This window comes from Prionailurus viverrinus, chromosome A3 (assembly GCF_022837055.1).
Source record: "Prionailurus viverrinus isolate Anna chromosome A3, UM_Priviv_1.0, whole genome shotgun sequence".
NCBI lineage: Eukaryota > Metazoa > Chordata > Mammalia > Carnivora > Felidae > Prionailurus > Prionailurus viverrinus.
Genome location: NC_062563.1, coordinates 22,848,810 through 22,871,129, shown reverse-complemented (window position 1 = coordinate 22,871,129; position 22,320 = coordinate 22,848,810). Strand labels below are relative to the sequence as shown.

Below are 22,320 nucleotides of genomic sequence, written 5' to 3'. Positions count from 1 at the left end.
AACTAACTAAATAATGGAACTGGGAGGCCTGCAGGAGGAGCTCTCACACCCTATCAGTCCTCATCAACTGCAGACCCCAACAGAGACATACCTTGCATTCAAGGAGAGAGACTGTTACAACTTGCAGCCAATGAAAAAACACTATACTTCAAACTCTTAACCTACTCTACCAGACTTTTTTGTTTATAAAAGCCCCTCCCAACTTCCTTTCCTTTAGTCTATAAAAGCAAGTTTCTCTCCTTTGTTTTCTGTACTTGCCTTTGGTTTTGCTGTAGTCTGCATGTCCAAACGGCAATACTCTGCTATTCCTAAATAAACTCATTTTTGCTGGTAAAATAAGTAACAGTTTTATTTTTAAGGTTAGCAATATATACAATGAACATCTAACAAACATGTAACAGTTATTATTCAGCCTTAAAAAGGAAGAAAATTTGGGGGTGCCTGGGTGACTCAATCAGTTGAGCATCAGACTCTTGATTTTGGCTCAGGTCATGATCTCTCAGGTTCATGGGATCTCGCATTGAGCCCACATCCAGCTCTGTGCTGACATCAGGGAGCCTGCTTGGGATTCTCTCTCTCTCCCTCCCTCTGCCCTCCCCCACCACCCTGCAAATAAATGAATAAGTTTTTTTAAAAAAGAAAGAAAAAAGGAAGGAAATTCTGACACATGCTACAACATGGATGAATCCTGAAGACAGTATGCTAACTGAAATAAACCAATCAGAAAAGGGCACTGTGTGACTCTAATCTTACAGAAGTACTTAGTCAAATTTAGGGACAGAAAGTAGAGGAGTCGTTGGGGACCAGGGTAAAGAGAGAATGGGGAGTTAACAGTTTCCTGGGTACAAAACTTTCAGTTTTGCAAGATGAAAGAGTTCTGAAAATGGATGGTGGTGACAGCTGCACAATAAAGTAAATGTACTTCACTGTGCCAGCAAACTATACACTTAGGAATGGTACATTTTGTTATGTACATTTTACAGCAAGTAAAAAAAAATACGTTTAAAAAAGAGTTAACAGGGTGCCTGAGTGACTCTGTTGGTTAAGCATATGACTTTGGCTCAGCTCACGGTTTCATGATTCATGAGTTCAAGCCCCTCACTGGGCTGACTTCTGTCAACACAGAGCCCACTTTGGATCCTTTTGTCCCTGTCTCTATCTGCCCCTCCCCTGCTCATGCTCTTCTGTCTCTCAAAAATAAGTAAACATTTTTAAAAACAGAATTAACTGTTTTATTCCAATTTTCTCCATTTTCAGTGCCCTACCATATCCCCTGAGTAACTTTAACAGTCTAAACTAGTCTCCCACTCTGATCCTGTCCTCCTAATAGCAGCCAGAACGATCTTGCTGAGATACCAATCTGAAAAGTTAAGTGCCCCTGTTCAAATCCTTTATGTGACTTCCTCCATCCTTGGGATAAAAATAATTTATTCATGGTCATCATAAAAAAGATAAGAGATAACAAATGCTGATGTGGATGTGGAGAAAAGTGAATCCTTGTCTGCTGTTGGTGGGAATTTAAATTGGTGCAGCCACTATGGAAAACAGTATGAAGGATCCTCAAAAAATTAAAAGTAGAACTACCATATGATCCAGCAATTCCACTTCTGGGAATATACAATACTAAGAAATAAGGAAATACAAACACTAACTCAAAAAGATATCTGTGCCCTCATATTCATAGCAGCATTATTTACAATAGCCAAGGCATGGAAACAACCTAAGTGTCCATCAACGAATGAATGGATAAAGAAGTTGCGGTATACACATCACGGAATATTATTCATCCACAAAAGAACAAGTCCGACTATTTATGACAACATGTATGGACTTTGTATTATCCTAAGTGAAATAAGTCAGATGAAGAAAAACACTTTATGATCTCACTTACATGTGGAATATTAAAAAACAAATTCACAGAAAAAGAGCTCAGACTTGTGGTTACCAGAGGGAGAAATGGAGGAAGGTGGTTAAAAGATACAAGTTTCCATGGGGCGCCTGGGTGGCGCAGTCGGTTAAGCGTCCGACTTCAGCCAGGTCACGATCTCGCGGTCCAGGAGTTCGAGCCCCACGTCAGGCTCTGGGCTGATGGCTCGGAGCCTGGAGCCAGTTTCCGATTCTGTGTCTCCCTCTCTCTCTGCCCCTCCCCCGTTCATGCTCTGTCTCTCTCTGTCCCAAAAATAAATAAACGTTGAAAAAAAAAAAAAAAAGATACAAGTTTCCAGTTGAGATAAATAAGTAGTAGAGATATAATATACAACATGATGACTATAGTTAAAAATGATGTATTGATATATAGGAAAATTAAGAATAAATCCTGGGGCACCTTGGTGGCTCAGTCAGTTAAGCATCCGACCTTGCTTTTGGTTCAGGTCCCCATCTCACAGTGGTGAGATCAAGCCATACCCATTGAAGAGCCTGCTTGGGATTCTCTCTCCCTCTTCCTCTGCCCCTCTCCCTCCCCTACTCTTGCTCTCTCTCAATAAATAAATAAATAAATAAATAAATAAATAAATAAATAAAAATAGAAAAGAATAAATCCTAAGAGTTCTCCTCATAAAGAAAAATTGCATAATTTTCTTCTTTCTTTTCATTGTATCTATATGAGAAGATGGGAGATTAACTGAACCTATTGTAATGATCATTTTGCAATATATGTAAATCAAATCATCATGCTATAGGCCTTAAACTTACACAGTGATGCATGTCAATTATTTTTCAATAAAACTAGAAAAAACAAAAACAAATTCTTCAGCATACCCTTCCCACTCCTTCCCAACTTGTGGTTTCTCTACCATTAACTGACATGGTTTCATCTCCTGGAACGCTCTCTTCCTCTCCCTTTTCCCCTTAACTCCTCCTACTCTTCCTTCAGAACTCAGTTTTTCCCAACATTACAAACCTTTACCACCAGGCCCAGCAGACTGAAAACTTACCTGTCTTGGACTGTGGGCTAGGTATTCTTCCGACATTCTGTGACAGAATGATCAGTTTGTCTCCAGCACTATATGCCCCCAGGGAATCTGTAAAAGAGATTTTATACCAATGGTACACTTCCAGTGAGCTGGTTAGGATTTACCATAGTTTTGCATATGGAGGGAAAATGGTTCAGAAAAATGGCAGGGCTGAAAAGAACCAAATCCATGTGAAAGTTAGAGGACTAAAGGTGTGCACCCATGTCAGGTATACAGCCCTCTCGCCAGGTCCAGATAGAGTAATGTCTGCTGCCGTGTATATCACCTTTGGGGTCCAGCCTCGCTCAACCTATCGAAAGAGGATCTTGAAATCGAGTTGTGGTTGAAAACCACAATTCTGAAGAAGTTCCCTAAGAGATTCTGTTTCTCACCTAAGGTGGAGAACGACCCATCAATGTTGGTATACAAAGGATGTTCTGACCTCATTTGACACTGAAAGCTAAAGGTTAAGAGCACAAATTTTGAAGTCTGACAGGCCCAGTACTAGTTGAGTGATTCTGGGCAAGTTAGTTTGCCTCTATTAACCCACCACACAAAAGTGATGTGTCTCGGTCTCAACTTATCACAAAGCACGATGAACATGGCACCACCTGGAGGGCTTATTAAAATGCTGATTATGGGCCCCACTCACACAATTTCTGGCTCCGCAATTCTGGGATGGGGTCTGAGAATGTGCATCTCTAATCAAGTTCCTAGGTGATGTGGCTGCTGGTGGTCCAGACACACACTTTGTGAACCACTGACCTAGCACACAGAGAGGACACAATATTTAGAGTACTGAATAGTCAGATATTCTGATAGCTAATAAGAACTTTCTAGACTCCCACCAAGCTTCTCCCTGCCCCAGGAGTCCTCAGCCGGTTGCAACTTGCCACTTAGCCTGAGAAAATCCCTCTAAAGGCTTCCATTTGCCGAAAGAGACGCTAGGCTTCCATTTGCGAATGAGACGCTAAATACAGAAGACAGTTTACATCCTGAGCAGCTCGGGGCTCCCGGGGAGCCGGTTTTGGCCTCCAAAGGACGCCTCCAGGAAAAGTGGACCGCGTTCTGTCCCGCTGCTCTAGGGAAAGGCTGGGCGACGCCCGAGTCTAACCTCGCCTCTTTGCTCAAACGGCGTTCTTCAGTCTCCACAGCGCCTCCTCGCGTTCGCGTCACCGTCCCCACCTAGATTGTCCCTTCCCTCTCACCCTACCGTGCGCCTAGCGGAAGCCTGACGTCACTTCCGTCACGCGTAGCGCGCTTGCGCCGAGGCGACGGCTCCTCTCTTCCGACAGACGGCTGCACTACCACCGATTGGCTGCGTGGTGTTCGTCTGCGGGTGGACGCGCGGCGCTGCGTGGCTCCTCCCCCACCGCCGCGCCAGGTCTTGGCTGAGTGAGCGAGCAGAGCCGGCGTCCTGGCCAAGTGAGGACGGCCGCAGCGCGCCGCCGAACCCAGTCGCTGGTTCTGTCGCTGCTACCGCCGCCCCGCGCGCCGTGACCCGAGACCCCAGACCCCGACTCCTTTTGGCCTGGCCCGCGCGCCCCAGGCCCGGCCCGGGCGGCGCGACGGGAGGATGAGCGGCGGGCGGCGAAAGGAGGAGCCGCCTCAGCCGCAGCTGGCCAACGGGGCCCTCAAAGTCTCTGTTTGGAGCAAGGTGCTGCGGAGCGACGCGGCCTGGGAGGACAAGGTGCGGTGCGACCTGGCGAGGGCGCAGGTTCGAGGAGCCGGCTGGGACTCGGGGCCGAATGGACAGGCCCGAGCCTGCCCCTGTCTCCGGTCCGGGCGCGGCTGAGTGTTTGGGGTGTTGCGCAGCGGGGAGCGGGTGGCCCAAGGGTGTCGGGGCGAACTTGGCGGGCCAGGGCCTGACAGCCGGGCTCGGAACTCACCGCGGAGTGGTTTAAGGGTGAAGCCGCCTGGGTCACGCGGGAAACAGCGGAGTTGCCACCCGCGGGCAGGGCGTGTGCCTGAATGGCGAGAGTGAGCTGAATTCGATCTCCGCCTTTTACTCCCAGTAGGATCTTCAGTAAGTGGCTTGTCTTCTCCGAATTAACTAAATATGGTCGTTACCACGAATAGTAACGGTAACAGTCCTCTACTAAATATTTTCTGCCGGGTGCCCTCCATGCATTATCTCCCTCAATTCTCAGAACAGCTCTGAAGCGGGTACCGTGGTGCATTAAAGCGTTTAGCACGTAATAAGGCCTATTGCCATTGCTTTTTTTATTAATGAGAAAAACTGAATGCCTGCATAATTGTGAGAGAGGAGACTAAGACCACTTCACAGAGGTGAGTGTGTGTGTGTGTGTGTGTGTGTGTGTGTGTGTGTGTGTGTGTGGGAGAGAGAGAAAGAGAGAGGGAGAGGGATAGAGGGGGAAACCGCCAAATGTGTGTGAGGAATGGTTGGGGCTTCAAGATATTTTCACTGGTCACACACTTTCAAAAGATCTGAGTGTAGGCACTCCCCAACTCTGCTTCTTGATCAGGAAGGGACCGTCACAAACAGCTTGATTCCAGTTGGCCTGAAAAGTGTATTATATTTGCAATCTTTCCTTATTTTTCTGGACTGATGAGGCGGGTTTTCCTTCCTGGAGTTCCTGTAAGGGGGGATGGGAGGTACTTCCTGAAGGTGCCCTTGTCCTGCCCCCAGCCCTGCCCAGCTCTTGTAAAACGTTTCTGATCTGCTGTGTCATTTCTTTCGTTCCTTGTACAAGGACCGGTTTCTGCAGTCTGGGGCAGGTCAGAAACCTGAGTCTTTGACGTCCTTGTATGAAAATTAGATACGCTGGCACCTGCCTTCAGCACTTTTGTTTCCAACCCTTCTTTGTGACTTAGAATTCAGGGTGCAGGAAGATGGTGCTGAGTAGATTAACAATTAGCCCGTCTGCCTGTGAATAGTCTGTCTAGGTCTCTCCTCCAAGGATCAGATAAGAGTTTTCTGTGGCCAGTAGGATAGTTACCACAGCCATTTCATCACAAGCCATTTCATTTTTTTAAGCTTCTAAAAATTTTTTTTAGCACACAGGCCCTGGAATTCATCACTTAAAATAACTAAATGTATTCTTTTTTTAAAAAAACCATGTTTTAGTATAAGAGGTGAAGATCAGAAAACTGCATACCATTTCTCTTGGAGAAATGTCTCCAGAAGATATGTTTAGCAGCAAGCTTTTTTATTTCTCACCTATTACAGAAGGCTCTCATGTGGCACCCACTAAGAACACATAACACATTCATTCTTTCTTTTCTACAGGACGAATTTTTAGATGTGATCTACTGGTTCCGACAGATCATTGCTGTGGTCCTAGGTGTAATTTGGGGAGTGTTACCTTTGCGAGGTTTCTTGGGAATAGCAGGGTAAGTCTTGGCTGGGTATCTTGGCATTTTCATTGTATCTTTTGTTTTGTTTTTTTAAGTCTATTTATTTTGAGAGAAAGCACAAGTTGGGGAAGGGCAGAGAGGGGCGCTGTGGGCACAGAGCCTGACATGGGGCTTGACCCCATGAACCAGGAGATTATGACCTGACCTGAAATTAAGAGTCAGATGCATGACTGACTGAGCCACCCAGGTGTCCCTTCATGACATCATTTCTTTTCAAATATAGATTTGTCTCCTTTTTAGGGAAAAGGCTATTGCTACTTTGGAGGTGTGTTTTTGTTTTTGTTTTATAATGACTATGTGTGAGGTGACAAAAGCAAAAAAAAATGGCCCCATGATGGCACTCATAGGTCTAGTGCAACACTCCTCAGTTCAGTAGGCCTGGGATCATCTTAACTTAGATATGTTACCTTTCTGAAGGCTGGACCAGTCCATTTATTCATGGGTCCAAAGTGATCACACAAGAGGCTACTGCATTACCTGTTGGTGGCAAGTTTCTAGTTCTGGCATGACCTTTGTACCTATGGAAATTTGGAAGGTAGATGAATTTCTGTACTTGATAACCACTCCCTTGTACCTGGCACTGCGCTGGATGTCCTGGATCTTGGCTTTGGCAGCAGTTGTTACAGATCCTTACTTTTAAGTTGTTTTTTTTAAATAATTTTTTATTTATATCTGAGAGAGAGAGGGCGGGGAACACAAGCGGGAGAGGGGCAGAGAGACGGAGATAGAATCTGAAGCAGGATCTGAGTTGCGAGCCATCAGCACAGAGTTCGACATGGGGCTCGAACTCAGGAGCAGTGAGATCATGACCTGAACCAAAGTTGGACGCTTAACCGACTGAGCCACCCAGGTGCCCCTCAGATCCTTACTTTTTAAAGGTAGTGAAAAAGGAGGAGGTTCGGCCCTCCACCTTTTACTGTGCTCCTGTGACCACTGGCAGCGCGCCTGACACTGCCCGTGGTCTTGACTCAGCCTGTTAACAAGCCACTGAAAGTGATGAGTACACATGCCCGCCAGCTTGAATTAAAAGGATGTGTGGGAGTTGTCTGAAGATAGGAATTGTGGGTAAGCTATAGTAGGAAATGGATGGGTAGGACTGTGAGCTTTTTTTTTTTCACACAGGAAGTAGAAACTGTGATCCTTACTCATGGAAAATCACACTGGTTGTTTTAGAGGTGATCACATCTCTTAATCCCTCATTCTAGGTGAAAAGGATGAAATAGATTTCAAACTCATTTGAGTTCCTTGTCTTTTCAGAAGATGACCCAAAAGGAATGTACATTCTCCTCTTCTAACTAAGAAGGTTTTTGATTCATGATACTGAGCACAGCATTTGTCCAAGGAAAGGAGTTAAGAGTTTATGTTATGCTCTGCCTAACTTTGCTGGAGTGGACACCTGATGAGTTCGGAGTGAGGGTGAGGAGACACAGGATCTAGGGTTCATAGGGATTTTCCCAGATTAGAGGAGGTATATAGATACACGTCATCCCATTTGAGCTTTCTGTCAAAGAAAAGGCAGTGAAGATTAAAGGCCAGAGCAAGGGGGAAGGCAGTCTAAAGGCAAGAAGTCTCTCACCTTCCCAAGGCCACTTTTCTAGGAGAGGATAAAAGTGGTTCAGATTCTTTGCCCCTATCTAGTTTTGCAGGATTCCTAAGAGATTTCTCTGAAGTCACCCAATCTGGGAATATAACAAAGACCAGAGTTAGTCTAGTACCCTTTTCACTGTGGCAGATGAGTTAAGCTGATCAGAGGTCTCTAACTGTAGAAAGTCATGTATTCAGGTTGTAGCTCTGCTGCATTCAAGCTGTATAATTTTGGTCTCACCTCTCAGACTCCATTCTCTCATCATTAAGAGGGGGTAATAAAAGTCTCTTCCTCATAAGAATGATGTGTAAACTAAATGAGGTCATGCAAGTAAATTCCTAAATGTACTGCTTAGTACATCACACGCACTCCATAAATGGTTCACTGCAATCTTATGATTAGCTTTACAAAGTGCTAAAAATGGCTGCTGAGAAAAAAGGAAAGTAGGTGTTTGAGAATGAATTCACCTTGGAGTGGCTCACCCATAGTGCCGCTTTCTCAGGACTGCCTGTTTCATGGGGTTCAGTCCCATGCTGTCCTGCCAGAGCCAGTTTCTCTCACTCTAAATGAATCCCCCCCCCCCCCCCCCGCCTTGGTTGGCACCTTTTTCCTTGCTCTTGGAAAGGGACCAAGGACATTGATTTTTCCACACATTCCCTCTCTTCCATCTGTCTGACGCAGTTGCCAGGGCTTAGGGCAGGACTGCTTTGGTGCTCCATTCTGGTGACCCTCTCCTCCACTTCTTGCCTTAACTGCCCTCTGGACCCCACCTTGGCTTCTCTTCATTTCTGGTGTGGCCACCAGTTAGGGCACATTAAGGTAAAACCATTTCCTCTGTTCTTATTATAATTTGCCTGAGAACTGAATGAGCATTCTGCTGTTGCTGAGGTTTTGCATCATCTGAGAGGAGCACTATCCATCCCTTCCTACCTGTCTCTTATAGAGCCTAGCATCACGATTAATAGGTGCTCAATGAATGCTTCTTAAAATTTTTTAAAAACAAATTAATTCCCACTAGTCCTTGAAAGCAGGGTCATATGTTACTACTGTTGTTGTATAGCCTCCCAGCCCTCAAGTCGAGTATTTCTTAGAGATCATTATTTTGTTAAAATTCCGATGGGAATTTTTAGGATAGAGTTTTAAAAATACATTGAGTGTTGTCTTTATAATGTTTTCTCTCCACCCCCAAACCAGATTAATTTTTTTTCTACACATCTGCTGTGTAGTTCCGTCCCTCGTTTACAATATAGGATTTATGCCCATCCTTGGAACTCAGTTTGAGCCCCTCTAGTCCTTTCCAGACCCCTCTCCTGTGACCACCAGACATTTAAATGCCTTTGTTTCTGTGACTTGCTATTAGTGTGTGATCCTTGGACGACAGGGCCCATGCTAGCTCTTTCCTGTCATTCCTTATCTCCTCTTTTCCTTATATTTCCCTATCTCATGTCACTAAGCAACCACTTTTATAGCCAGAGACTCTCAATGAGTCTCAGTCATTCTCCAGCCCTAAGACAGTCCCACAGTGATGTCTCTTAGTCCCATTAGTAATCTCTGGAACCACTAACTGTCCAAAATGAAACTCCTGACAGAGGGAGGCAGCCAGATTGGCTGGGTCTCAAGATTTCTGGCAGAAGACAAGGATGTGGCCACAACATGGTCAAGCCAAGGACTGTATTTTGTATGAAATCCAAGAAAAACCTTCTGTTCTTCCTGACTCCCTGCTTCTGTTACTAGAACCATTATATTATACTCCCAGACCCTTAGGCTTGAAGCCTTTGGGTCTTTTGCCGCCTCATTCAGCCATTTTCCCAGTCCCTGTCCTCAGATTTTATTTGTGCTCAAGTCCTAAAACATGGTACAAGTCTAAACCACTTTCCCAATTCCTGTTCCTTCCACTCAGGAGGAAGCCCATACTCTTTACTCACAAACTAGACTTCTGAGGTACCTGGCAGATTCAGCCAGTACAGCATGCAACTCTTGATCTCAAGGTTGTGGGTTCAAGCCTGAGGTTGGGTGTAGAGATTACTTAAAAATAAAATCTTTAAAAAAACAAAACCAAAGTAGACTTCTGATGTATGTATACCCTATCTCAGCCTGCCTTGCTAAAACAGCCTCAGGGTCTGCCCCGTACCCCTTATACTCCTCAGCATCATCACACAGCCCTGCCCCGCACCAGCCCATTCTTCATCCATTAGGAGGGACCAGTTCTCCACATTTTTCCACAGTAGCCTTCAGGAGCAATGTGCCTGGAGCACATTTTATGAAAATTAGTTTTACGTGATCATTGTACCCAGAGATCAGTAGAGCAGGGTGATACATTATACCTTACTGCATTCTAAATGCTTCATTTGTTAAATAAAATATGAAGGGTGCCTGGGTAGCTCAGTCTGTTAAGTGTTAAATAATAAAATGCAGGGGTCAAAGATCTTCCTGGAAGTGCACACAAACCTTTGGTTTCAGTTCAATGCTTACTGCTGTTTTGGGCCCCTAAGTAGATAGCTAAGGGAGGGCAGGAACTGTCAATTTCACCTCTGTATCAAGTGCAGTAGCAGACAGTGGATATCCAGAAATTGTTTCCCATTGGGAATTAATGCAGGAGCTGCTTTAGTATGCTTACTTGCTCCACTAGGCCATGAAGCAGCAGCCTGTTTGTCCCATGGCCACCCCCACCCTAGCTGGAGTTACTTGGAGGCCCATGTCAGGTACTAGTTGTATTTGGGATTGTTCAGCTACCCCTCTCTTACTCTGAGAGGGCTTGGAGAACTTTTAGGTTCTTTAAAATTTTTTAAAGATTTTTTTTGCTGGGCAATTAAAAAAAAGTTGCTTTATGTCTCTAGCTCAACCACTGTGCAGCTCCATTGAGGGCCTAGGTGTTCTCATGTATTATTTCACTTGCCCCCATGATACAGATAGTAAACTGTGCAACAGGGAGTGTCCTGGTAAGGCTGGACTGTGGCAGTAGGAATTCTGAGTCTTCTGAACTCACAGTTTGTGTTTGGTGCTTGTCCTCCCCCTCCAGATTCTGCCTGATCAATGCGGGAGTCCTGTACCTCTACTTCAGCAACTACCTACAGATAGATGAGGAAGAATATGGTGGCACATGGGAGCTCACGAAGGAAGGGTTTATGACATCTTTTGCCTTGTTCATGGTATGTGTAGCTGACAGATAACAGAGCAAATCCTGTTGTTTCTCAAGGGGATCACACTGATTAGATTATACTTTGTGATTGATTGTGGCACCATTTTTCAAAAGGCTCCAGGGATGAGAGGGCATGTCTTTTAGTGAGTCATGTTGTCTAAAAAGATTAGGTGTGGTACAGTGTAGTCTTGTGGTATCAGGGCCAATCATCAGTTTATACATCTGATTCTAAACTCTGGCTGCATATTAGAAACTGGGAAACATTTAAAAATATATTTATGGCCTTATTCATAATAGCTGAAAATCACAAAAAACCATTACCTGATCAACAAATAAAATATTGTATATTTATATAGTATTAGACCATAAAGAGGAATAAAGTACTTGCAAGTACTACAACTTTGATGAATTTTGAAAACATTATGCTAAGTGTAAGAAGCAGACACAAAACATGTTATATGATTCCATTTATAAAAAATGTCCAGAATAGGCAAAGCCATACAGATAAAATTAGATTAGTGGTTGCCAGTGGTGGAGGGGTGGGGTGGGGGGCAGGGATATGAGAAGTAACTGATAATGGAAACAGGTTTTCTTCTGAGGGTGATTAAAGTGTTCCAGAATCAGTTAGTGGTGATCTTTGCACAATTCTGAATATACTAAAAACCTCTGTATTGTATACTTTATTTTTGTATTACATATTTTTAAAGGTGAACTTTATGAAATATGAATTATATCTCAAAAGTTAATTTTTTTAAAAAATGTTAGATTCTGGTCCAAATCAAAATCAAAATCTCTGGGTGGGGGTGCCTGGGCGCATGCGCATGTGTGTGCATATATATATATATATATATATATATATATAAAATAAAGGTCACAGGAGATTGCAGTGAACAGCTAGCTAGTTTTGAGAATCTGTTTATTTGATAGGAAGCTGACAGGGTATGATGGTGGTTTGTTTTTCACATTTGTTGCTGATCCTAACACTGGCAGTATAGTCTGCTTTACCTGTATCATTTCCACATCTGTAACTCCACTTCTGGTGCTCCAGTTGCTCTTTAGTTGAAAGAGAAGCTTGTCCACGGTCCCTTTTGGAGCACTGGTGGGTTGTCCTGGGCTCTGTTAGAGACAGCTTGATTTCAGTGAGATTATGTGGGCTTTCAGGCAGATTGCATTGGATAGCCCCTGGGAAGCCCACCATACACAACACATTCTTTGCCATTTTGGTTTTGTGGAGTAGGGGCCCATGTGGACCCAGATGACTTATAAACATTGCTTGTCTCCTCTCTAGGTCATTTGGATCATTTTTTACACTGCCATCCACTATGACTGATGGTATACAGATCCTACCCGCTCTCTGTCCGGTCCAAAGGACCCTCCTGGTTACAGCACAGAAACATGATTGTAGGGGTGCCCCAGCCATGTGGAACCTGAAAGACCCATGTTTCTTGGACCAAGAATCAGCGTGTCGGGCATCAGTGTTTTCTGCAAGGGTTGTGATCTGAAACTTTTTAAAGAACCATCCACCTTTTGGGGAAGCATTTCTGAATTGTCCATCACCAACCATTTCTTCTTGGATATCATCATGAAATACCTGTTTGCTGACTGGAGCTGTCGTTCAATTTGATGCACCTCTGGATCCGGATGAAACATTGTCTTCCTCACTTCTCCATCACGTGTACAGTTTTTAAACTATCAGTGGCATTTCAAGTCTTCTGAAAACAGTATGGCAGTATGTGCGTGGTCCATAGCACAGTACAGGCACCATCTAATAACAATTTCCATTGTAGAATGTTTTCAGATACTTGAATAAATCAAATCTTTAATTGAGAATCTGTTGATGATACCTGTTAAAGCCTTTCCCACCTAATATCTTGCCTCCAAACCCTGCCCTCCATCCCCATTCCCCTTCCTCTTCCCCCTGCTCCTATAGCAGCTCCAGCCAGGCCTCTTTTCCTTAATGGGCAGCAGGGAAGTGAGGGGCTAGAGCTGGTGTAGGCTGTGGCCTTAGCTTTGTGGAGAGAGGCTTACCGACTTCTGATATCCCTGTCCTGCACTGAGAGACATGACTGACCTCACTACAGTGTGCTAGGCCCAGAAGGTGCCATTTTGCATTTGGCCACAAGATGGCAAGGCCATTGTAGCCAGGAAAGCTTAGACAGGTTCAAATGATAAGCCACAAAACGAAAGAACTCAGAGCTAGGACTATCTGGAGAAGAGGCTTGATGAGGCTGTTTGACAACTTGGACTGTCAGAGGTCCTCTTTGTTCTGGGGGCCAGATAGGGGCTGGACATCCTGGATTCTGTTGCTGGGTAAGATATCCATCCCTTCTGCTTTCCTGTCCCTTCTAGGCTATAATCCTACCTTCTGAGGTATGGTATTGTGAGACATGTAAATTCTCTTTAAATGATTTTTTTTTTCTTGAAGCTAGTGGTGGTTTCTACCTCATGGATGGGGCTATGGAGGTATAGAAGGGGACTCAACAGGCAGGGGTGGAAGATGGTACTGGAAATCCCAAACTCAGGTACTGACTGGGTCAAACCCCAGAGGTTTAGTCTCTTCGGAGCGCTGTCCCTATTTTCAGCTGGTCTGTATTTGAACTAGAGGTTACAGGTGGGTTCATGGCACTGGGAGAAGGTTAAGTGACTTCTTAGGGCTGAGAGAGGATATAGGTGGGACCCTGGATTGCCTTGAATGCTCCAGCTGAGCTGAGCTGGGAGTCTAGGTGCCGCAGCCTTGGATTCCCTTTTGGTCTCTGCTTTGGTCCCTGGCATCATCCAAGGAGCTGTCATCAGTCAGGCTGATGTAGGAGCTGAGGGCGTCCCGGAGTCCCTCACTGAGGAGGGAGGCCTCCCCTGTGCCAGGTGCTTCAGAGAACAGGAGGGAACTGTGGAGAGGGGAAGAGAGTTGGGTCAAGGAGCCTTGTCTTCCCTTGCTCACTGCACAGTTCAAGTTTTCACCACCTGAAAACTCACAGTGGCTCCCTGTCACTTAAAACCCCAGCTTGACTCCTCCACTCAGGACTGGTGCTTTCTGTTGTACACCATCTTGTCTGACCTTCCATCCTGGCCATCTCTGGTGTCTGGTCATGCCCTATATCCACTCCTTCTTTCTCCTTCCTGCCAGTCCCCCTACAGTCCTGGTGAGCCTGGCCTGGTCTCTACAAGGTTAGTAACTCACTGGTTCCCAGGTGTCCCTGAAGGTGACCAACTCATTTGGGGTTGTGAGTTTCCAGGGGTGGGAAACTGTCTCCTTTGTTCTACCTTCATGCTGTGAGGTCCCCTTACCTGTCCAGCTCTTTCCAATTGAGTGGTGTCCTCTGCACAATCACAGGTGGGGGTATAGGCTTGCCAGGGAGTGAGCCAGCCCTCCGCAGGGCACAGGGCTCCCTGAGTAGGCAGCAGATGTCATCCGCCAACTCTGAGAAAGAGACGTAGACCCTTGATATGGCTGACTCCAGCCCTAGTTTCCTCCCTAACAACCCCCACCCTGACCACTTTCTTCATTTGGCAGGTAGGGGAATAATAAAAAAGAATGACGGGAGGCGGGTGGGGGGCTGGCTGGCTCAGTAGGTAGAGAGCACGTGACTTTTGATCTCAGGGTCATGAGTTAAAGCCTCATGTTGGGGCACACGTTACATTTTAAAGTGACAGGCGTAAGCCTCAAGCTGTTGATCTGGGGGCTGAGATGCAATCAGAGGTCATTCTGGGCTAGGTTTTAGAAGACTAGTTGGGTAGGTTGATGGACCTCTTAGAGTGCCAGTTTCTGGTTAGGAAAGTACTTTGGGAAAAAAGCTAGAGAATGCTTAATCTCTACTTGTCCTGTCAGTATCTACTGCATGGACCCACCCTCTAGGAAACCCCTGATCAGTTTTCCCAGGAGTGGTCTTTCTGCCCCTTTGACACTGCCCTACTGGCTGTATCCTCCAGTCCCTGTAACAGGACAGGCACCAGGAAATGCTAAGAATCAAATGAATTACACAGTAGCAACAGCTTGGGGCCTAGTTCCTGTGGAGAGAACTGTGCTCAACATTGGGGTCTTGGACTCAGAACCACAGTGGTAGGTGAGGTATTGGTGCATGTTCACATGGGAGGTCCACATGCCTCTGTCAGGGCATGGGATGAAGATAGAGCCCCCAGCCTAAGTTCTTGGCACAGGAACTGGCATGAAGATGGGAAGGCCCCTCTTTTGCCTGTCTGCATATTCTCCAGCAAGTAAAGTGTGCAAAGGTACAACTGTCTACCCCACATGCCAGTCTAATGGAAAAAGGGAAAGGCCATACCAGAGTAATGGTCCACCAAGGCCTGGAGTGAGGGGAAGGTGAGGCGTGGTGAGATGTACAGCCAGCCATTATCAAGGCGCTGAATCCTGTAGTGTCTGATCCGGTCCCAGGATGCAGGGCGGCTGAGGCGGACTGACAGGGAATAAAAGCCTGAGGAGGAAAAAGGGTTCGAGGCAGGACTGAGGCCCTGCTAGGACCCAGCCCAGCCCAAATTGGGAGAAGGAAGAGATGAGAAAGGCTACCAGGTCCAGACAGGGAAGTTGGCAGGGGAGGGACAAAGACTTGCTCTCTTGGCCATAAATGACCACACATTCTTATTTGATAGGGCTCTTGTGAGGATGAAGTGAGACCATTCACACAGTGCTCAGGACAGAGCCTGGCACAGTTTATGTGAACATTAAGTATTGGCTGTTATTATAAAGACCTGGGTGGGCAAAAATGTTAGAATGTGAAAACATGTCTGTAGATGTCAGATTTAGAAGTCAGTAAGGACGTGCAGAAGGAGGAACTCTTACCCTGCTGGTGGAAAGATAATTTAATACAAGCCATTTTGGAAACAGTCGACATTAACTAGTTGAACATGCTCCTCACAACCAGCCATTTCATCCTAGCATGTTACCTTAGAAATACATGAACAAATGGGACACCTGGGTGGCTCAGCCCGTTAAGCGTCTGACTTCAGCTCAGGTCATCTCACGGTTTATGAGGTCAAGCCCCTCATCAGGCTCTCTGCTGCTGTCAGTGCAGAGCTGGCCTCAGATCCTCTATCTCCCTCTCTCTGTCCCTCCCCCACGTGCTCACACTCTCCCTCTCAAAAATAAATAAGTACTTAAAAATTAATAAAAAAGAAATACATGAACAATATCCATAGCAGCATTGTTTGGAAAAGTCCCCAAACTTCAAACAGCCTATATGCATACAGCAGAATGGTAATAATATACAGCAGTAAAAGTTAATAACCACTACACATGTTAAGCATAGAAAAATACTAAAAATGAGCAGAAACACACATTCACAAGTCACAGAAGCATACAAGTCACAGAAGCATACATTCAGCATGATTCTATTTAAAGTTCAGGGGTGCTTGGGTGGCTCAGTCAGTTGAGCGTCCAACTTCGGCTCAGGTCATGATCTCACGGTTCGTGGGTTCGAACCCCACGTTGGGGTCTGTGCTGACACCTCAGAGCCTGGAGCCTAAATCGGATTCTCTCTCTCTCTCTCTCTCTCTCTCTCTCTCTCTCCCCCTCCCCGACTCAAGCTCTGTCTCTGTCTCTCTGTCAAAAATAAATAAACATTAAAAAAATAAAAAAAATAAAGTTCAAAGGCAGTTAAGACTATTGCATAGGGATACATGTATGGCAAGGCTTATGAGGAAAAGTAATGGAAGATTAACACAGTGAAGCAGGCAGAGGCTTCAAAGGGATTGTTACTATTGTACAATTTTTTAAGTTGGTAAGTGGGCACATGGATGTTGGTTTTATTATTTGTCTTTAGCTTATATATTATATACACTAATATACGTGACAGAACTTTCCCAGTTTTGTGTTTTTAGCTTTTTTTAATTATTTATTTTTTAGAAAGCAGGGGAGGGGGCAGAAGGGAAGAAACAATCTTTTTTTTATCATAATTATTGTTCTGACAGTTCATATTTATTCTCAGGACATTGTTTCAAACAGTAGTTTCTCAGTTGGAGAGGAAGTTCAAAGTTATTTTGAACTTGGTTAAACTCATTGCTTAGAGTTGTGATTACTTTCATGTCGTAATTAAATGAATGGGCAGATCTGTCTTCCGCATCTTGTTTGGAAGTCACAAGCAATCAAGAACAGTTTGATGTTACGATTGATGAGCATCATTCATTGATTTCTACTGTCCAAAAATGTATGTATAATATTGCTTATCCTTGAATTGTCTTGTGGCATAGGATATACTTTCTATAGCAGGGTAATGGAAAGCGATCATTAAATGAAAAGATTGCATGCTTTATCTTGAAGGGACTGTTTCAACTGTGGCGGAAACATGACAAATATACCATGTGCCTGTTACTATAGAACCGAAAAGCCCTTTCTGTTTACACTTCAGATGCAAAATGGCTGAGAGAGAGAGAGAGAGAGAGAGAGAGAAAGAGAGAGAGAGAGAGAATCTTAAACAGGCTCCACACTCAGCACAGAGCCTGACAAGGGGTTCAATCCCATGACCCTGGCATCAGGACCTGAGCCAAAATCAAGAGTTGGACGTTCAACCAACTGAGCCACCCAGGTGCCCCCCTGCTTTTTGAGTGTTTAGAAAGTGACTGACTTTGGCTCAGATCATGATCTCACAGTTTGTGGGTTCAAGCCCTGAGTCGGGCTCTGTGCTGACAGTTTAGAGCTTGGCGCCTGCTTTGGACTCGGTGTCTCCCTCTCTCTCTGCTCCTCCCCCACTCACACTCTATCTCTCTCTCTCTCAAAAATAAATAAACATAAAAAAAAAACCCAAAAAATTAAAATCAACTTTATTGTGGGGCACCCAGGGGGGCTCAGTCAGCTGAGCATCCGACTTCAGCTCTGGTCATAATTTCGCGGTTTGAGTTCGAGCCTCTCATTGGGCTCTGTGCTGACAACTCAGAGCCTGGAGCCTGCTTCAGATTCTGTGTCTCCCTCTCTCTGCCCCTCCCCCTCTCATGCTTTGTCTCTCTCTCTTTTAAAAAGAAAAAGAAAACATTAAAATCAACTTTATTGAGTTATAACTCATGTACAATAAAATACACACAATAAAGTGTACAGTTGATGGGTTTCAACGAAATTTAGTTTTTAATTAAAAAAATTTTTTTTATGTTTTTTAATGTTTTTTAACGTTTATTTATTATTGAGAGACAAGAGAGAGACAGTGCGTGAGCAGGGGAGGAGCAGAGGGAGAGGGAGACTCAGAATCTGAAATAGGCTCCAGGTTCTGAGCTGTCAGCACAGAGCCTGATGCGGGGCTCGAACTCATGAACTGCGAGATCATGACTTGAGCCAAAGTCAGATGCTTAACCGACTGAGCCCCCCAGGTGGCCCCAAATTTAATTTTTTTAAAAAAATGATTGGTTAGAAAAGGAAAACACACAGTTGAAAAATGAAAAGAAAAAAGACTATGTAAAATTATAATACGCAGGCCTACAATAGTAGTTTTCCACAGATGAGGATACATATGAGAGCACTTTATAACTAAAGTGGGATTCATTTCTTCTTTCAACAAACACTTCATCAAAGCCATATGGGAAGAGGGTGTTTAGTGAAATAATAGTAATGATCTATTGTGACTATCATCTAATGATCTAGAGCTATCAGTAGCTTTCATGTGAGTGCTTGCTATGTGCTTTATAAGGATTATCTCATCTAATCCTCATAGCCATGCTGTGAGGTAGTATGGTCATCACTACTGTGCAGGTAAGAAAACTATGGCACATAGAACCTGGAAAAAGAGGGCATGATCCAGTCACTTACCCTTTCCCTGTGGAATGCCACCAAAAGGCAGGTGTCAATCTCCAAACCACAGGCACTGCTCAATTTTAGGAAGCATTTACTTTGACAAAAAGGCAGAGATTTCAAACTGGGTTTTAAAGGGCACCTCAGTAGGGTAAGCGTCTGATTCTTGATTTCAGCTTAGGTCATGATCTCACGTTTCATGAATTTGAGACAGGGAGGATTCTGTCTCCCTCTCTGCCTGTCTCTCTCTCTCTCTCTCTCTCTCTCTCTCTCTCTCAAAATAAACATTTAAAAAATTACAATAAAAACTGGACTTTAAAAGTAAGGCTCAACTATATGATAAACACACTTTGAATAATAAAACATAGGCTAAAAGTAAAAAGAAGGAAAAAGATGTATCGTGAAACATTAATCATAGGAAAACTGGAGTAGTTATATTCATATTAGACAAAGTAAAAAGCAAGACCAAGAGTATTAACAGAGATAAGAAGTACATACCAAGAAAACATAAAAATCCTGACTTTGTATGCACCCAGGTACCGAAATTCAAAATATATGAAGCAGGGGTATCTGGGTGGCTCAGTCAGTTGAGCGACCGACTTTGGCTCAGGTCATGACCTCACGGTTTGTGAGTTTGAGCCCCCCATCAGGCTCTGTGCTGACCACTCAGAGCCTGGAGCCTATGTCTCCCCCTCTCTCTGCCCCTCCCCCACTCATGCTCTGTCTCTGTCTCAGAAATAAACATTAAAAAAAAAAATTTTGGGGGGCGCCTGGGTGGCGCAGTCGGTTAAGCGTCCGACTTCAGCCAGGTCACGATCTCGCGCTCCGTGAGTTCGAGCCCCGCGTCAGGCTCAGGGCTGATGGCTCAGAGCCTGGAGCCTGTTTCGGATTCTGTGTCTCCCTCTCTCTCTGCCCCTCCCCCGTTCATGCTCTGTCTCTCTCTGTCCCAAAAATACATAAACGTTGAAAAAAAATTTTTTTTTAAAGAAAAAAAATTTTTTTTTAATATATGAAGCAAAACTGACAGAATTAACCGAATAGATATCCATGATTATAACTGGAAATTTCAACACTCCTCTCCCAGCACTTGATAGGACAGAAAATCAATCGAGATATAGAAGACTTAAATAATACAAGCAACCAATATGACTTAATTAACATAGAACACAGCACCCAACAACAAAACACATTTTCTTTCTCTTTTAATTTTTTTTTTAGTGTTATTTTGAGAGAGAAAGAGAGAGAGAAAGTGCAAGGGAGGGGCAGAGAGGGGGGAGATACAGAATCCGAAGGAAGCTCCAGGCTCTGAGGTTTCAGCACATAGCCCAACGCAGGGCTCAAACCCACAAACCATGAGATTGGACCTGAGCCGAAGTCAATGCTTAACTGACTAAGCCACCCAGGCACCTCCTTTATTTTTTAAAAGTAGGCTCTAAGCCCAACATGGGGCTTGAACTCATAACCCCAAGATCAGGAGTCACATGCTCTACCAACTGAGCCAACCAGGTGCCCCAGTACACATTTTCTTTTAAGTACACATGGACTATTCAAGATAGACTATAGACTGGACCATAAAAACAGAAATTTGAAAGGATTGAAATCAATAGTTCTTTGACCACAACAGAATTAAATTATGAATTAATAACAAGATACCTGGAAAATCCCCAAATACTTGGAGATAACTCAGAGATCAAAGAAGAAAGCAAAATTAGAAAATAATCCTTTTTTTTTTATTTGAAATTTAATTCTAACTTTTTTTAAGTAAGCTCTGTGACCAACATGATGTGTGAACTCAGGACCCAAGAGTCACATACTGTACTGACTGAGCCAGTCAGGTGCTCCATTTTTTTTTTTTTTAAGTAAGCTCCATGCCCATTGTGGGACTTGAACTCATGATCCTGAGATCAAGAGTCACGTGCTTGCAGGGAGGTAAGCCATAAGAGATTTTTGTTGTTTTTGTTTATTTATTTTTGAGAGAGAGAGAGAGAGAGACAGAGCATGAGCAGGGGAAGGGGAAAGAGAGAGGGAGACACTAAATCTGAAGCAGGCTCCAGGCTCCAAGCTGTCAGCACAGAGCCCAACGCGAGGCTCGAACTCAGGAACTGTGAGATCATGATGTGGGCTAAAGTCGGACACCCAACTGCCTGAGCCACCCAGGCACCCCAGCCATAAGAGACTTTTAAATTCAGAGAATAAACTGAGGGTTGCTGGAGGCATGCTGGGTGGGGCAACGGACTAAATGAGCAAGGGGCATTAAGGAGGACACTTGCTGGGATGAGTACTGGGTGTTAAATGTAAGTGATGAATCACTAAATTATATTCCTGAAATCATTATTACACTACATGTTAACTAACTTGGATTTAAATTTTTAAAATACATAAATAAAATAAAATCATTAAAAAAAAAAGTCACATGCATGGATGGAGTGCCTGGGTGGCTTAGTCAGTTAAGCTGTTAAGCATCCGCCTCTTGGTTTTTTTTGTTTTTGTTTTTGTTTTTTAATTTTTTTTTTCAACGTTTATTTATTTTTGGGACAGAAAGAGACAGAGCATGAACGGGGGAGGGGCAGAGAGAGAGGGAGACACAGAATCCGAAACAGGCTCCAGGCTCTGAGCCATCAGCCCTGAGCCTGACGTGGGGCTTGAACTCCCGGACCTCGAGATCATGACCTGGCTGAAGTCGGACGCTCAACCGACTGCGCCACCCAGGCGCCCCTGCCTCTTGGTTTTGACTAGGTCATTATTTCACAGTTCATGGAATCAAGCCCTGGGTCAGGCTTTGTGCTGATAGTGCGGAGCCTGCTTGGGATTCTCTCTCTCCCTCTCTCTCTACTCTTCCCCTGCTCATGCTTTCTCTCTCAAAATAAATAAACTAAAAAAAAAAAAAAAAAAAAAGCCAGATGCTCTACTGATGGAGCCAGCCAAAAACAGTCACTCCCCTTTCTTAAAAAATCTGATACTTTTATTTTACAATAAAATATTTTTAAAGTTTATTTATTTTGAGAGAGAGAGAGACAGAGAGAGAAAGAGAGAGAGACAGAGAGAGAGAGAGAGAATCCCAAGCAGGCTCTGCACTATCAGTGCAAAGCCCAACATGGGGCTGGAACCCATGAACCACGAGATCATGACCTGAGCAGAAATCAAGATTCGGGCATTAACCAACTGAGCTACCCAGGCAACACAAAAACCTAATATTTTTATTTAAGTTTATTTATTTTATTTTTCAGTAATCTCTACACCCAATGTGGGGCTTGAACTTACAATCCTGAGATCAAGAGTTGCATGCTTTCTGACTGAGCCAACCAGGTGCCCCAGAAAATATTTTTAACTGAAAAAAAAAAAAACCCACAAAAATTTGTGAGCTCAAATCAGTAAAGTACTTTAAAAAATTTTTGTTTTTAGGGTTTATTCATTTTTTAGAGACAGAGCATGCGTGGAGGAGGGGTACAGAGAGAGGGAGACACAGAATCTGAAGCAGGCTCCAGGCTCTGAGCTGTCAGCACAGAGCCTGATGTGGGGCTCGAACCCACGAACTGTG

The 22,320-nt window shown here is 44.3% G+C and overlaps 2 protein-coding genes across 3 annotated transcripts in view; one reads left to right on the top strand and one right to left on the bottom strand.

Annotated features, from left to right (window-relative positions):
- Positions 1-4,249: 4,249 nt before the first annotated feature.
- RAB5IF (RAB5 interacting factor) lies at positions 4,250-12,886 on the top strand. Of its 2 annotated transcripts, XM_047851737.1 has the most exons (4): positions 4,268-4,644; positions 6,205-6,308; positions 10,937-11,066; positions 12,345-12,886. In XM_047851737.1, exons 1-4 carry the CDS (start codon positions 4,531-4,533, stop codon positions 12,384-12,386), a joined length of 390 nt encoding a protein of 129 aa, XP_047707693.1. In that variant the 5' UTR covers positions 4,268-4,530; the 3' UTR covers positions 12,387-12,886. The 2 variants fall into 2 exon arrangements, with proteins under 2 accessions (XP_047707694.1, XP_047707693.1); XM_047851738.1 differs by lacking the exon at positions 10,937-11,066 and having other exon boundaries at positions 4,250-4,644.
- Positions 11,956-22,320, bottom strand: part of SLA2 (Src like adaptor 2) — a 50,587-nt gene continuing 40,222 nt past the window's right edge. Inside the window, exons 9-11 of the mRNA XM_047851725.1 lie at positions 15,337-15,486; positions 14,342-14,474; positions 11,956-13,941 (exon numbers count right to left, since the gene is read on the bottom strand). Of these exons, the coding sequence (XP_047707681.1) occupies positions 13,776-13,941; positions 14,342-14,474; positions 15,337-15,486 (449 nt within the window). The 3' untranslated portion in view covers positions 11,956-13,775. The remainder of the gene's footprint in view (positions 13,942-14,341; positions 14,475-15,336; positions 15,487-22,320) is intronic.

Bases quoted from the DNA above. Each gene is read 5' to 3' on its own strand.
- RAB5IF (XM_047851738.1), top strand. From the start codon at position 4,531: ATGAGCGGCGGGCGGCGAAAGGAGGAGCCGCCTCAGCCGCAGCTGGCC. The intron at 4,645-6,204 runs GTGCGGTGCGAC...TCTTTTCTACAG, and splicing joins ACGCGGCCTGGGAGGACAAG to GACGAATTTTTAGATGTGAT. The intron at 6,309-12,344 runs GTAAGTCTTGGC...TCTCCTCTCTAG, and splicing joins GGTTTCTTGGGAATAGCAGG to GTCATTTGGATCATTTTTTA.